The sequence below is a fragment of the Pelmatolapia mariae genome, linkage group LG7, assembly GCF_036321145.2.
Source record: "Pelmatolapia mariae isolate MD_Pm_ZW linkage group LG7, Pm_UMD_F_2, whole genome shotgun sequence".
NCBI classification, from domain to species: Eukaryota; Metazoa; Chordata; class Actinopteri; order Cichliformes; family Cichlidae; genus Pelmatolapia; species Pelmatolapia mariae.
Window position 1 is genome coordinate 32,796,242 of NC_086233.1, and position 16,282 is coordinate 32,812,523.

The following is a 16,282-nucleotide window of genomic DNA, read 5'->3' on the forward strand; positions in this document are numbered from 1 at the left end:
ACATATATTCACTTTTAAAAACAACAGAGCTGAAAACTGCCTAAACATTTAACAAATGTCTTAATAAATGAATATCTGTTTGAAGCAAATCATAAACAAATTCCCAAGGGCAGTAAAAATAATTTTCTCTGTTTCTGCAAATAGGTCTCAGTCAGTATTCAGAGCTGTTGCAAAATATCTCATTGTTTCACTTGGTTTAATAAATAATGTTTTACAAATTAATACGGAAATGACTTGATGAGAAGGTGTTTCCAGCAGTGTGGAGATTATGAAACCCAGTGAACAGTTAAAGCTGGGGGTTATTGGCAAACTGGATTTTCTCTCAGATGATCTCAATCTCGCCCAGCTGTGGAGCAACGTGTGGATAATTTGCATCCTTGAGGGGAGCAATGATCCCCGCTAAGGTGACTGCTTCATAGCTAATGGTAATGATGATAGCTTCTGGTCTCGTTTATGATTCCATACAGTGCTATGGATGTGGCGCTCTTGCGAATAACACAGCCATTACGGCGTAAAAGCGAGTCACACAATGCACCGCATGTGTTACCTGTCGCTGCATCCATAAGTACATTTTCTATTCCTCTGCACAGTGATAGCACAGATACTTTTCCCTCCTCTCTGATGCTTTTAACCGAAAACATTCACAGCACTTCTCTGGGTGACATCAGTTTGCATAGGTAATAGGCTTTTTTCAGGCCTCTTCTTTAAGCCTTAAGGGACCATGTAACATGAAGTTGGTTTGACATAAGGGACTGTATTCCTGTTAAAAGACAGAGACAGGCACATACTGTCTCCCTCAGCCTCATACATGCATCCACAGTCTTACTGTTTCTCCATCCTCATTAAGCTCATCTTACTCCCTGGTCTGATTCAGCAATGGTAGGAAAACTTAATCTGGCCATAGGTCACTAAAGGACAAGGGGGGGTTGTCACATGATCAGACGTTTGTGGAGGCACGTAGAGGTGTTTTAAAAAGGAAAGTACAGGAAGGGAAGTCTCATTGGAAACATCTGTAGTTACACCAATTGTATTGTTTATTGAGGAAATGTGGTTTAAGTTTCTTATTTATATCTATATATCTATATATCTATATCTATATATATCTATATCTATATCTATATATATATATATATATATATATATATATATATATATTCCATCTGTATACATGCTGTATCTATACTGGATAATGTACTATATAATAATATACTGGAAGAAGAAGAATCTACATCTTTATGAACATGCCTGCAGGCTTGTCCTACCCATTAAAGTGCCTGTAACATTGGTCACTGTAAGATGATAAGTCTCACAGTCAGAATTACAGTTTATTGTAAAAATGTTGGATGGAACATTGGACAGGCGAGTCAATTTATTTCACACAAGACTGGGAAGAAATCAACCTGTCTGTACACGCTATGGCGTATGATGGACAATGTTGTGTTGAAGCAAAGAGCTCCATGACACTAAAATAAAATGTTGCTCTACACTAAGATTTCTGCTCTTTTGAACAAACAGAATGGCATTAAAGGGGCAAATACAGTGCTGTAAAAATTGAATTCAGTTCAATGTTATTTAAACTGGATCACTATATAAACATATTTTATTTATATAAAACCAAGTCAAAGCGAAGGACCTTATTTTGTAGGGTAAAGACCCTGCAATAATACAGAGAAAACCCCAACAATTAGACGAACCCTTTTGAGCAAGCACTTGGCAACAGTGGGAAGGAAAAACTCCCTTTTAACCGGAAGAAACCTCTGGCAGAACCAGACTCAGGGAGAGGCACCCTTTTGCCAAGATAGGTTGGAGGTGTATTTGCCCCCTTGCTGATTTTTTTTTTTTTTAATTTTTTTGTGTAATGGTCACACTTAAATGTTTAAATCATTAAACTAATTTAAGGGAACAAGGAAAAAAAATATCTAAATCTACCTGGCCCTTTGTGAAAAAGTAATGTCGTCTTGTTACATCTGGCATAAAACTAACACAGCATTTCATAAAAAGAACATCGTATCAACATGGTGGTGTGTGATGGCAGGCGGCTGCTTTGCTGCTTCAGGACCTGGATGACTTGTGAAGCTGATGGAACCAGGAATTCTGTCTCTACCAGAAAATTCTTAAGGAGAGGCTTTCAGTTCAAGAGCATTTGGGTTATGTAGCTGGACAATGATCTGCAACATCCCAGCAAGTCCATCTCTAAATGTCTAAAAAAAACCCTCAAAAAACAACCAATTATTAGGTTTACCTTTGAGATAGATTTTTTCCCCTTGATACATAAGATCATCATTAAAAACTGCATTTTCTATTTACTCAGGTTTAAAAAAAGAAATCAGAGAGGGGACAAATGCCTTTTCACAGCACTGTACAGTCCGCATGTTGTTTGGTAAATGGTTTTTAAACTTCTGCTTCTGCTTCGTTCCATTTATATACAGATTTCCTGATGACATAGATTCATTGCTACTATTTACCATTACCAACATTTGTCACAAAAGAGATGCTGGGTTATTTTAAGACCATTCATTTGATTTGAGGAACCTTTACGTCAGAAGCCTTGACTTTCTCACTATGATTGACATGTAGACCATCCTCATTATGAGCCACAGTGGTGTCTTGTCTCGCCATGGCGATAGACAACAGTGACCAGGGGATTTTGATTCACACAGCAACGCTCTCTTCATTCATCTTGGCAATTCCTAAGGACCTGGCTTTGCATAATAAATTTGGTTATCTATGCTTGTAAGTCCCTGTGACCTTTACAACAATGTGCTTGTATCGTTTTTTTGCCTCACGTTGGTGCCAAAGATGAAAAGCTTCTTTTTTTTTGTATTGGTCTGAATGCCATGCTGAAAATGTCACTGGTTTATATGCTCAATTCTTAAACAGTCAGAACCAGGCAGAATGGAAAAGTACACTCAGAGGAAGCTCTATAAACTAAATGGGCATCTAAGTGCCCTCTTGTTGATGCACTCATTTGCAACATTCCCCAACTCATTTCCGGAGTAATCTGACTCCCTGATATCCATGCAGTGCCTAATCATGGCCATGCTATGAGGCTCTTTAGTGGAGGTTTTTGCTCTGTGTTCTCCTCCATTTGCTGTGTGCTGGATATGTTGAGTAGAGGTGAGAGGGTCCCAATGCCATGTGTCAGAGAATATTAGCTAGTTCCACAGCCTGTCACTTCTGCTTTGCTGGGAGGTTTCCTCACTTGCCTGACTCGCCTCGCAGGGCTCCACAAGGGTGGGGGTGAAGGCTCAGAGCACATTTACTCAAAATTGCATTTCCTGTGAGATAACATGCACGATGGCGTCAGAAGAGGCCAGCACAGCAGGGCAATATCACCGGCACTTAAAAGAATAAAAACATGAAGTTTCTTCCTGCACTCGCAGACTCCTGTTTATTTATCTACCTTTTCCCTTTTCCTTGCGTGGGCTGCTACATCCTGCAGGTATGCTAATGGCACAGAGGGAAACTTACCAAACGGTCATTTAATGAATAGAAATATCATTATTTTTCAGTGGAAGGTAACTATTCACACTGCAGACTTTGTGGTTGACCACTAGGATGATTTCTTCTTCTTGTTTCCCTCGCTGTAATCAGCTTTATAAAAGTTGTTGATGTTATATCTGATATCATTCCCCCCCCAAAAAGAAAAAGAAAAATCATAGTCCTATGTACTTCACAAGCCCAGTTAAATGGGGAGGGTAGCATCAGGCAGGGCAGCCAGTCATAAAATGTTTGCTTGAGCAGTTAGGAGACAAAGTTAGAGAGACAAGGCTGAGATGGTCAGACATGTACAGTGGAGGGATAATGGGGAAAGAATGTTGAATATGGAGCTGCCAGGTAGGAGGAAAAGAGCTAAACTGCATAGACGATTCACGGAGAGGGTTGGTATGACAGAAGAGGATGCTATGGTTAGGGTGAAATGAAGGCAGATAATATGCTGTGGCAACCCCTAAAGGGATCAGCTAAAAGAAGGTGATCAGGTTTTTCTCAAATCTGTACAGAAGGAAAACAAACAACAACAACACAGTATTCATCAGTGTGCTTCAGCATTAATGGCAGATTTTTGAATGCAAACATTCAAGCACAGATTCCAAGTCAAAAACTGCTAGTAATGAATTGTAACCAGTTTTCAGCAATTTCTTAAGAGCCGTGGTTAAGCATTGAGCGTATTTATCATCACATCACAGACTAATTAGAGCTGGCTGGGTGAGAAGACTGCATGGATGCTTCAGTGTACTTGTGTGTCACTAGCAGTTTGGTTTCACGATCTCGGTTAAAGAAGATGACAACACTTTCAATTGGCCTCTCACGGTTCAGATAAAAAGCTTGTTATTAAAAATGTTCAGGTATCCAACTTTTGTTGTGTCCAAATATAGTTTTTGTGATATTTAGTGATTGTTGGGGTGATATTTTGGTCATAAATAGATATAGACATTTTTTTTTTCATTTATTGTATAACAGCACCCTATATTTTATTTTATATACATACAGAATTTGACTGGTTGCCTTTTCATGATACTGAACACAAACAGGCTGATGAAATATAGCAATGTAATTGGAAAATAGCATATTGTACCTTATTTGACACTGTTCCTTGTTACCTGTTAAAATAAGCTTTAAAAATTGTTTGAGTTCCATAAACTTCATTAAAGCTTTGTATAATTACATTTGTACCAAAGAACGCTACACTACCCTAAAGAGCACTCAACCCTAGAAATATGAACGTGATGTGAAGCTAGGGTTTTGGAGGGCTAGTAGGTGCCGTGGGAGGTACCAACACTGAGATTAAACTCGAGCTACTTGGCAATGAACAGGTGGCCTAGATAAAATAAATGTGCAGCAGAACCAAAGCTCGTAGCTAAAATAGTCTCAACGACTTCCACACACTGAAGAATGGCCTTCTGTTAAATTGACTAACACGAGAAAATAAATCGGTCTTTTATTAAATCACTTTCATTCACTTAGTTCTTGTTATTGTTCTGAGAGAAACATAATTTGTTCATTGAATAGAGTTTGTTTATTAAGGCCATGGATTGGTAATGAAAAAGAAGCAAGCTCTAGCCTTCACAAAACTGGCCTTTAGGACAGTGTAGCCACATTTGCTTGCTGCATAACTTAGAGTCGCCATTGTTCTTCATTTTGTTCATCTTCACCAAGTTTTTTAACATTTCTTATAATTCCCATACTGAAGTTAAATTGCATCATTTCCTATGCTGCTATTACAAAGTCCTTCATGTCCCATTAGGAGCTGATAGCTCACTATAAGATTTGTGACCTGGCACGTACCACTATGTCCTCAGTATATCGCACAGTCTTAAAATTGATCAAGGCCACCATTAATCTCAATCACTGTGTCGTCAAAGAGGAGCCAGAGCTGAGGAGAGCTGTCTCCCAGAGTGTGGATCACATCTTAATCAGGGGCTTGTTAGCCCTGGGCTTAACCATAGCTGGAGCCTGCAGGAGGGGGCCTTACTCAAACCTCTGTCTGGGCCCCAGTTAAAACTGCAGTGATCACCCCTTGTTGATCTCTGCAGAGCAGAGGATAATCACATGGTGAATGGGTTTGACAGAAATGCTGCTTTTAAGGTGAAGATGTTCAGTGTTTCACATCTGGCATAAGTTGCATAACTGAAAAACAGTTTTGTAGCCATGATTTTTTTAGAACCACTGGAAGAGAGCAATTAATAATTAATTCGCTCTAATATTTGAAATGTGTGTTTTGGGAACACTGCATGCAGAATTTTTGAAATACCCATTAATGACAGACTATGCATAACCAGTTTTGTTTCCTGATTGCATCACTACCAAAGTTCCCTGGTTGGTCTGTTTTTAGTGCCTGTTATTCAAAGCTATCAGAGGCTTGATTAGACTTCAGGGTGCCAGCTCTCTACACCGCCTCGCTCGCTTAAGATTCAGATTAAGAGGCCTATGTGCCAACTCTACCAAGCTGTGGGGGTGGGGGGGTTGCACTATACCAGCCTGTGCCAGTGCCCTACTTTGACTGAGTAAGCGCAAAGAATGTTTGCCACGTGCAGTGGCATCCTCCAGGCAAGACGACTTTGAACTCCCTCCCAGCTGAACCCGTAGATCTATGTCAGTGTCCCATTGTAATATCTAATGAACTCAGCTCTCATATCCTCACTACTCAAAATTAAAAGATTTTTTCCCCTCACACACTGATAAGAGGAGCTCTGCAAACCCACTGATATAAAGCCCTGACTTTCATTAGTACGCTATGATTATAGCTTATTGGCAAGAGCATGCCGCCCCTTCAAATATTTCCCTTGGATGTGAATATATTTTTAATTATAATACATTTATTCACACGTACATTTATCTGTACCCGTTAGTGCTAAATGACTCTTAACGTGACTTCCCAAATTATATTAATAATCTTAAAATGAATACGTTGCCTGAAGGTCCATATACTACCAAAAGATTCTAGTTTACAGCTAATTGTGGACATTTTTGACCTGTGTTTTAACAAAGATATTATAAATGTCATAATTTTAGATGTTAACACAAGACTTATTAGTCCTTATTAATCCTTATTTTTAGACTGCAACCACTACACTGAGATTAGAGGTTTTATGAGCCCACTTGCTCTTTTCCTCACTGAGGACAAGCAAAAATATGCAAATTATAATCTCAACTGTCTCCTAAAAACATTAATGTTTTATTATTTGGACCTCCAGCATTTCTAAGGCCACAGTGGGACATTTGTGAGTGGATGTAGTCATGATCTTAAAAATAAAATAGCTTTAATAAGAAAGCCTAACATTTCAAAAAGTTGCTTTTGTTGTATTCAAGATTATTCTGGGAATTATATGATGTGAATGGTGGGGCCACGTTATTATCCATACCTCTTTAATATACAGATGTAAATGTTTGTGTCCTTGTACTGTTTCTTTTGAGAGTATCAGCTGTAAACATTTTATACAGTCTCCTCATATTTCTTCTGTGGATTCCTTAATGAGGATGAGTTGTAACAGAGTAACTGGGTTAATTAGTTTTTCACATCCCCAGGTTGCTGATCTATGGTCAGTACTGCAGCCACATGGAGAATGCCCAGAAGAAACTGGACGAGCTAATAGCCACACGGGAGGATGTCAGGATTAAAGTAGAGGTAACATTCAAGGCGTGGTATTTGGTACCAAATTATCTGGTCTGAGTATTTTAAAAACTGATGATCTGCTAGGATTTTACCACTCATCCATCTCCAAAGTTTGCAGACAATGACACAAAAAAGTAAAAATATGCTGTGAGCAACATTTGTTAGGGTGAACATACCTTCCTCATGCCAGAGGGCAGAGATCATGGCCAGATTGTTTTCTAGCTGATAATAAGGCAATAGTAACTGAAAAAAGCATGTTACAACCAAGGTATGCAACATCTTCTCTGAATCCAAAATGTGACCAACCTTAAATCAGATGACCACACCATGTGCTGCTCTGGTGAGTCTGGATTTCTGCTGTGACACTTTAATGACAGGATCAGAATTTCGCTTCAAAAATAAGATGGCATGGATTTATCCTGTTTGTGCCAACAGCTAAGGCTAGTGGTGGTGGACTAATGGTGTGGGGAACATTTTCTTGGCACACTTTGGACCCCTTACAGTACCAACTGAGTGTCATTTAAAAAACACAGCCTACCTGAGTATTTTTGCTGATCATGTCCATCCATTTATGACCACAATGTGCCTGTCTTCTAATGGCTGCTTCCACTGGATAATGCACCATGTCAAAAAAGCTCACCGGGTTCCAGAGTGTGATAGCCAGCAAAATTATATTTACAAATTGTTAAATGTTCCTGCTGACTCCTGGCACCAGTGTGTGGAGATAGATTATTATATTACAGCTGCTGGATAGTTGTCCACCTGTTTTGATTGGCATTATAAATAGTGTTTTGCCCATGCACCATGTGCAAACACCACAGGAGAAGAGAAACATATTTCGGTGTATTGCATTACTACTAAAGTCATTGTGTGCCAACTACAGAAAAAGGACAAAGTGATGCAGTATTTCTTTTAGAAAGTATTCTCAAATCTAAAATTTTATATCAATCCAGACTTGCAGTCTTACAGGGTGTATACATGCTCTGAAGAGTTGTACCAACAAAATAAGCTGCTTTAGAATATGGCCGTTTCACAATCAAAGCCCAACTCAAAAGTAAAATTTACTGTTAAATAAACAATGACAATGAGTAAATAATGACTTAAATAAATTCATCAGTGGCGCCAAGCTTTGCCTTTGTTAGGCAGAACCTATAATGAAGTCAGATGTAATTTGCATATTTGCCCCTAGAGCCTTAAAAAATTCAGAACATTTTGTTATACTGAACAAAATGGAATATTAACCAAACAGGGATGGGTTGTGGTGGATCTTGGTTGTATTGTTAAATTTCCTTGTGCACAGTAAAAGATGAAACAAGAGAAAAGGCACCTTTACTGTGTAAATCTGGGACATTTTTAGAATCTATGCATACAACAAGATCTCCCCCTCAGTATGCTGCTATAATTTTGTGATGTTATACAGACTGAAAATCCTTAGAAAAGGAATGCAGGATAGAGCGGGATTAAAGCACATTTGCAGTTAGAATGGGAGGACAAGTGGGCCGTAGAGCTGATGAGCACAAAAAGCAATACATATAGCTATACAGGGTAGTAGTAACTGAGATACCCCATTCAAAATAAAGGAGCTTTGTAAAAGGCTAAATCAGCCTGTTATTGGCTCAGTATAGAAAAGTACTGTTTGTAAAACAGGATAAGCTTTGCTGATATTGCACACTTAAAGAAACTGAGAGAAAAAAGATGTACACAGACACCACTGTGAGGGAACCTTATAGGATAATACTAACAAAAGACCGCTTCTTATGGAGCCGACGGAGAATTTGGGGATATGCACTCATTTGCTGGCACAACCAGAGTTTTTGTGCCCTGAAAAAATAAACCAGCCTCATTGCTAAAGGAGTGCCCTGTGAATGTGTGGACGCAACAGCAGCAACACAACAGTGTATTCTTAAACAACAAATGAATACTTGTTTGTAGGAAATCTACAATGCTGTATTATGCAACATGTAATAACTGTGCCACGTCTTGTGTCACTCTTCCACAGGAATGTACAATGAAAGTGCAAGAAGGAAAGTTCAAGCTCCAAGATCTTTTGGTAGTTCCCATGCAGAGGGTGCTGAAGTATCACCTCCTACTAAAGGTAAAATCCAAATCTGTAAAACCTGTTTATGTGTTTACACAGTTTCATTCAAATGTAATTAAGATTTTGGCTAAATAGCCGTGTGATAACATACACACTTGTTTTATTTTTAACTTCTTACCTTTTAAAAGTTTATCTCAAACATCTATGCTGCTATATCTCTGTGGCACAGCTAGTGTATGTTGCTAACTTTCAGATATAGTTTGAGGCGCAAAAAAAACCCTGTCTTCTGGAGTTAACAGAAATGATGCGTCTCTACCATCCACCGGTTCTGATTTCAGTAAACATGATGTCTCTTTCACTCTTGGCGCAATTGACTCTACACTTAAGCTAAGCTAAATAAGGAATACGCAGGTTTCTTTTGATTTGACCAAATTTGGCATCACAGTCTAACTTGAAGTCAAATCACCACTCATCAGCGCGTGCTTCAGACGCTGCTAAATCCTTGAAATACAGTATATGCTGCACCCACTTCAAAGAACTTTGTATGTGAAATTTTTGACACTCAGAGTTCAAGGATTTGTGCTGTACATATTTCAGAAAGTTAATAGCTTTCCATCCCGAAAAGCAGATCCACACTGTAAGATTTTCTTCTTGAGACTTCTCTGCTCTGATTTCAAATGATGCATAACACCTCTCTCTTTTATTCCGTGTCTAATGGCGGTGTCAGCTGTCTGGATTTGGTCAGTGTTGTTATGATTTTTCAGACTTGTAACCTCGTCACATTAACCTATTTTACAAACTCTTTTCTGCCCTTTTAAAAAACTGTTATTTGAAGTGTCACTGAGGCAACACATATTGCTTTGTGGACTTCAACTTAATACACCTCATTGATGTGTCTGCCTTTGCACATTATTCACTAATTGTTTATGTTGAGTTTTCTGTGCCCTTTAATTCAAAAATGTCAGGCGCTATTGCTAGTCGCAATTTGTCAAAACACAAATTTGCACTCTTATTTCTTTTAATCATATATTTATATTTATATATCTATATATATGTCATTAAATTGTTTGAAATTATTAGCAACAATTGATCTGGTGCTAAAATAATTGTAGTCGACTACAATTTTCATGACTAAATAATAATTGGGTTAAAAAAACATTTTTAACCTGATCTTGCAGCAAGAAATCATAAGCTTAATCTTTCTTGTTTCTTTTTTTCCCCTTTTCAGCTTATAAGCAAATTCACAATGTCTGACCATAAGCCAACAATTCACCTGTCACCTGTCTCCTTGTGTTTATTTATATTTTCAAAAAAAATAAATAAATAAAAATACAAAAGCCACTGTAATACAGTATTACCCATGATTAATTGACTTTGCATCTCAATTATGGATGAGCATATGGGTTTATGATGCGGTTTGTAATAGCCAGGGGTGGAGGTGAGTGCCTTCATCAGGTGATTGTAGGTCCACGCAGAGAGCGCCATGGCATCTGTATTAGTTTGAATCGAACCCCTGCAGGAGTCGCACTGAGCCACTGAGGTCAAATCAACCGTGCAATAATCAGATTAAATACACCCCATTTCACTGCTTCCTGCAGCTTTGCAGTAAAACACTGCTGCACACTGAGGCCTCAGGGCATGTCAGACTGACAAGGCTTGTTTTGGTTTGGGTATGTGCGTGTTCAGTCCTGCTGAAGGGTACATCTACAGTTGTTGTTATATAGATATCATCTCAAGAGTGTGAACCCTATTTGATGATACTGTGCATGGCTCTTTTCTTCATTCTTTTATGATAGTTGAACTTCATAGAGCAAATTCAACAATTCTCAGAAAACTTAAATCATGATCTTATGCTATACATTTTGCTGTATATGTTTTGCAGTACAATTGTTTTTCTTTTGCAAATGTAATGCACCTCTTTCTTTAAAGGAGCAGAAGGTTACTCAGATAATACAAGTTACAAGTGGAGCCCAGATGAAAGCACTTTTTTCTTGGTTTTGTTTGTCAAGCACTTGCTGATAATATTTGAAGTAGGCATGAAAAGCCAGTGAGAGAAATGTCTCGTATAGTGAACCTCATTGTTGGTTTGAAATTGGAAGACCTAAAACCAGGTGATCTCGTCCGTGTAATAGCATAAGCTTCAAAATATCAGACGGATGATTCATGGTTATGTTACGGGTATGTTAGTACGGGTTAAATGAAGTACTATGGTTATTTCCTAATTTACATCCGGACTTATTTTTCCACCTTATGTATACAGTGTGTTATTCTTTTATTTTCCCACAACCTCACATGCACATTAAGCAATCCTAGCAGTTGCTGATAGTTTGGAAATTTTTGTTGGTTATGCAGCTAGCAGCTAATGTTGCTGCTAATGTCTCTTCATACTGCTAACCTCAAACAGAGATGGTTTACTTCTTTTTAACTCCATGCTGGTACCTGCCAGCAGTGAAATCTACCATGAAAACGTCACTGTAGTGCTTAATGAAATAAACAGAAACTTAAACATTTTTTTTAATATGAAAACTAACCGACTGCCTTGTTACACACTGGGTTATGGAGCAGTAACAGGGGCTGCTGTAAAGGCAAGTTGCCATGCCATTAATAAATGCTGAATCTTTCTGGGTTTCCCTTCTCCAACTGGTATTGCACAGATTGCCATACTCATATTTGTGTTTTTGTTTAAAAAGTTCCTGTACTTATGTTATTTCTATATTAACTTATTTGCATTTTTCTGTGTAATTTTGAGATTGAATTACTCAAAACTATTAATCTGTAGTGCTTCAGTCCATAACCTGTTTGGGCTGTGGCTTACCCAATTAACCAATCAGCCAGTACCACCTAGTTAAATGCTAATTGGTCAGTTTGGTTATCAGCGTTGGTCACCTAATAAAGTTGTTTCCTAATACTTTAAGTGTCGCTGCAGTCTTCACGTCATCATATTTTTGTTTAAAACTCAGTAAACTTTTGGGAAAAATTACACAAACAGTTAGCAATACATGATCAAATGATTAGTGTTGCTCTGCTGGCATTAATGTGGAGGTCACTATTAAATGCGGTGTTATTTCCTAGCACCTGAACAGTAAACCCCTTTATGAGTAGCAGGTTGTTTTACAACACAACTTTGACCGATCTCTACTTTATCAAGCTAACCAGCATATATGCTGATCAGCCTACTAAACCACAGGCAAATCATTACCCCTAAGTGCAAGCAAGAAAACTTGCATATTTACCTTTCACATTTGATTAACTTAAAGACACCAAAGAAACAAAGTAACTTGTTAAACTGGAGTAATACTGGCCAGAAAGGCACGTTAAAATTGTCGATGTTAGATGCAGAAAAATGCATTTGGCAGAAACTTTACTGCCTCAGGCTTAGTTTTGATTATTTTTTTTAGATAATAATCAGACAGAGTTCAAAATCTGAACCATTCATAAGATTGTATTGTACACTGCTCTAAAACAGCTCTAAAATTGCAATGCAGTCTAATTATGTACACACCTCTACAAAAGGGTCCTATGGTCTGAAAGTTAGTTCTTTTCATTTAAAAAAAACTAAACAGAAATCTGGGGCTGGGGGAGGGGCTAGTACTTTTTAATGTGTTGTTAATGATTTCAGATCTGCTGTGTGCAGTTGTCAAATTTTGCCAAGACAAACAGACACACCATTGGAGTTTGGTTTTTACAGTTTCTCAAAGTACAAGAACATTTTTCCAACAAAATAAACTCTCTCCGTAGGAACTTTTGAGTCACTCAACTGACCGACCTGAGAGACAACAACTGAAGGAGGCTCTGGAGGCTATGCAGGTGTGTTTGTGGGTGCTGTTTAAAGAAAATCTTGCAGAATCACCCTCTTAGCTAAAGCTACATAATTACATACAGCCACTGTGTTGCTCAAGTGTTATAAATACAGCTTGAAATAGCAGATGCCTGAAAGAATGTCTGGCTATTCCAGGACCTGGCCATGTACATCAATGAAGTCAAGAGAGACAATGAGACACTGAAAAAAATCAGCGAATTCCAAAGTTCAATAGAAAATCTTGTAAGTACTCCACACTTCCCTTGCACTTGTTATCTTGAGAGCTAAGAACATTTTAAAGGTTGTTTTTTAATATTTACATGCCAACACACTGGCATGTTATCAACAGGTGTTTTTGAAGTTCGACAGAATGATTAGTCTCTCCTCAGAACACCTCCATCTTTCAAAATGCTTTCATGATCCTCAGCCATGATAATGCCCTTAATAACTCATTTATGTAAACTGCAAACTACTCACTTTAATATTTTGTGTAGCACCCACCTTTTTTCTCGTTTTTCTATCTCTCTATCACAATTTCTTTTGTTGTTCCTTGCTGATATGCCAAGTCAGTATTCAGTTTTGGTTTGTACATGTGCCACATATACAGTAATGCGTACAGTAAAAGTGCTCTGAATAATTTATACATGTAGCCACTGTGTATGACTGAAAAAAAGTCAAAGGGAGGATGGAGATGTAAGTGTAGAGCAAATTCATCGTTCATTGTGGATATTAATTCTCTCTGAAATTAAAAGTCTAGCAAAATTATTTATTAAAAATTGCAGAATCCATTGGTTTAGTAGGCTGCTTTTTTTGTTTGTTTGTTTTTTTGGGGTTTTTTTTTTTTGCGACCTAAGCAGCAGGTGAAGCTGGAGGAGTACGGGAGGCCAAAGATAGATGGAGAACTGAAGGTGTGCTCCTCTACGAACCGAACAAAACAGGACCGGTGAGTCCAAGTTCTGCAGTAAAACTAAACTAAACTATAATAACCTTTAGCAACATTTTATCGCTGCCAATATTCAATAAAAATGTATGATTGTCTTCAGGTATATATTCCTCTTTGATAAAGTGGTCATTGTCTGCAAGAGGAAAGGCTATAGCTATGAGCTCAAAGAGATTATTGAGCTGCAAAATCATAAAATGTCGGATGACCCGACGAACAACAGAGACATGAAAAAGGTAAGAACATCACGGTTTGAAATGAGACAGAGCAATTTCTTCAGTGAGATCTTTGTAAAGGTGGCCCGGCCGGTGTAGGCGATGAAGCGGCATGTGTAATCATTACAAATGTTGCCCTTGAGCTGAAGGAGCTTGTTGATGGTAATTTCTGATGTGATATCAGATGGGGTAATACACTGATGTGTCAAACGTGCATTGTGTTCATTCGTGCTTGTAAAATCATGTAAATGCAATGAAGATCATTTAGGATTCATGAAAACGTACTGCAGTGCACTGGGCATCCGGTCTAACATGGCTTTTTTGTTTTTGGATCTGCATGTGTGCGTACATGTTTGCATGTGTAACTGGGTCTTTCTCTGGTGTCTTTCTTTTTGCATGCTTACCAGTCCTGTGGAAAAATGGTAAGCTCAAATGATCCCCTTATTTAACACATCTCCTCATAGCAGCTTTTTTGTTTTTGGTTTTTTTTGGCTGTGGTGATTTTTGGGATGTAATACCTTGATTGCATATGCACAGTCGCTAAAGCATGTTGATGATCTTTTAGGTCTGACTTGATTTGACCATATATTTGTTGGAACTGCTGATATCACGTGCCTCTTTCTTATCTCAGTCTGCCATCCACAAACCTTTTTCTGCCATCTGTTCAACACTCACTTTTTCTCACCAGTGGTCTTATGGTTTCTACCTGATCCATCTGCAAGGGAAGCAGGGCTTCCAGTTCTTTTGCAAAACTGAGGAAACAAAGAGGAAGTGGATGGAGCAATTTGATATGGCCATGTGAGTACGACTAGTTGGATAAAATGTATTTTATGTGAGACTAATTGTCTTTGCCATGTTATTTTTCAGTAGCATGGGAAAAAAATAAAGAATCCTAGGTATCCTCTGTTTAACTGGTTTATTTAATTTCATATCATTTACTTATCTAGGTCCAACATCAAGCCAGAGAGAGCCACAGCTAATCAGCACAACTTTGAAATGCACACATTTGATAAGAATACCAACTGTCGAGCCTGCAAGATGCTCTTGAGGTAATGACCCTGAAAACCCCAGCGCTGGTATCTCTAGTGCCATTAATAATGCACACCAAATACATCCTTATTCCAGACTCTCTAGTGACTGCTATGTCAGCATTTAGTAGCAACAGCATTTTTATGTGTTACTTATCCAGACAAACTTTATGAAGCAGAGACACTGTATGTCCAAACTATGCAACAGTAGAATTATTAATAAGTTATGATGCACAACAAAAGAAGTTCAAACTGAATGTTTTCACTGTCACCATCTTGGTGTTTTGAAACCACATGTGTCAGCAGATGAGCAGGAAACAGAGGACATTCTGTGGCTAATCACTTGTGATTGACAGTTTGTTAACCAACGAGCATCCTGGATAATCCTTCTCTCTGATTCCCTGACTTATAATTTACAGAATAGACTTAATGTTTTATTCAGTGTGTCATGAAAATAGCAACTGAGCCCAATAAAATGATCAGGGAAGTGTTTACTGAGAACACAAAACCAGGGAGCCGATGGTCGTTTTGGCAAAGAAGCACTGCTGTCAGGAGACCTTTTGCAACTACTCCCACATTGGCTTCACTTTTTCATAAAAGCACACAAAAGTTATTACAGTTAGGTAAGTATTTGGACAACAACACAATTTTTGTAATTTTGACTCTGTACACCACAAACAGAGGAGAAAAAAACCCTTGGAGTGGAGTATACACTATAGCAGTACAAATATAAAAATAAATAATTTAAGTAGCATTTGGTAGTGAACAAACAAACAGACTTAAATCACAGAGGGAATATGTTTTTGGCTCGCATAACCCGTCATTAGTGTGAAAGCATTCTTTGGAAAATATTCTAGTAAGTGTGACTGCGGCTGACGGATGTTATTTTTAAACATTTCCCGGCCCCGCACCACCCACAGTGTTCCTGAGTACACCTTCTCTCATGTGAGAATGCTGCTCGTCTGCAGTGGGGATAGCCCGTGTCACTGAATCACCACTTTCACCTCTATTACAGTCAGCCGGCTAAACCCCACTCTGTGTATTGACCCACAAATTGCATGGCTTTGCTGACCTAAATTCACAGAGCCGATGGCGGCAGGGACCAGCGTTCTCTCTTCCTGCTAGATGCTAATTACTACTGCAGTCCC

At 38.4% G+C, this 16,282-nt stretch overlaps 1 protein-coding gene across 10 annotated transcripts in view; it reads left to right on the plus strand.

Moving 5' to 3' along the window:
* Positions 1-16,282, plus strand: part of vav2 (vav 2 guanine nucleotide exchange factor) — a 195,574-nt gene that overhangs the window by 164,025 nt on the left and 15,267 nt on the right. For 5 of the 10 annotated variants that reach the window (XM_063478847.1, XM_063478842.1, XM_063478844.1 and 2 more), the window contains 9 exons: positions 7,027-7,126; positions 9,114-9,209; positions 12,891-12,959; positions 13,108-13,194; positions 13,806-13,894; positions 13,995-14,127; positions 14,514-14,528; positions 14,795-14,904; positions 15,054-15,155. In XM_063478847.1, the coding sequence (XP_063334917.1) occupies positions 7,027-7,126; positions 9,114-9,209; positions 12,891-12,959; positions 13,108-13,194; positions 13,806-13,894; positions 13,995-14,127; positions 14,514-14,528; positions 14,795-14,904; positions 15,054-15,155 (801 nt within the window). The remainder of the gene's footprint in view (positions 1-7,026; positions 7,127-9,113; positions 9,210-12,890; positions 12,960-13,107; positions 13,195-13,805; positions 13,895-13,994; positions 14,128-14,513; positions 14,529-14,794; positions 14,905-15,053; positions 15,156-16,282) is intronic. The other 5 variants (XM_063478843.1, XM_063478851.1, XM_063478846.1 and 2 more) reach the window with 1 other exon arrangement.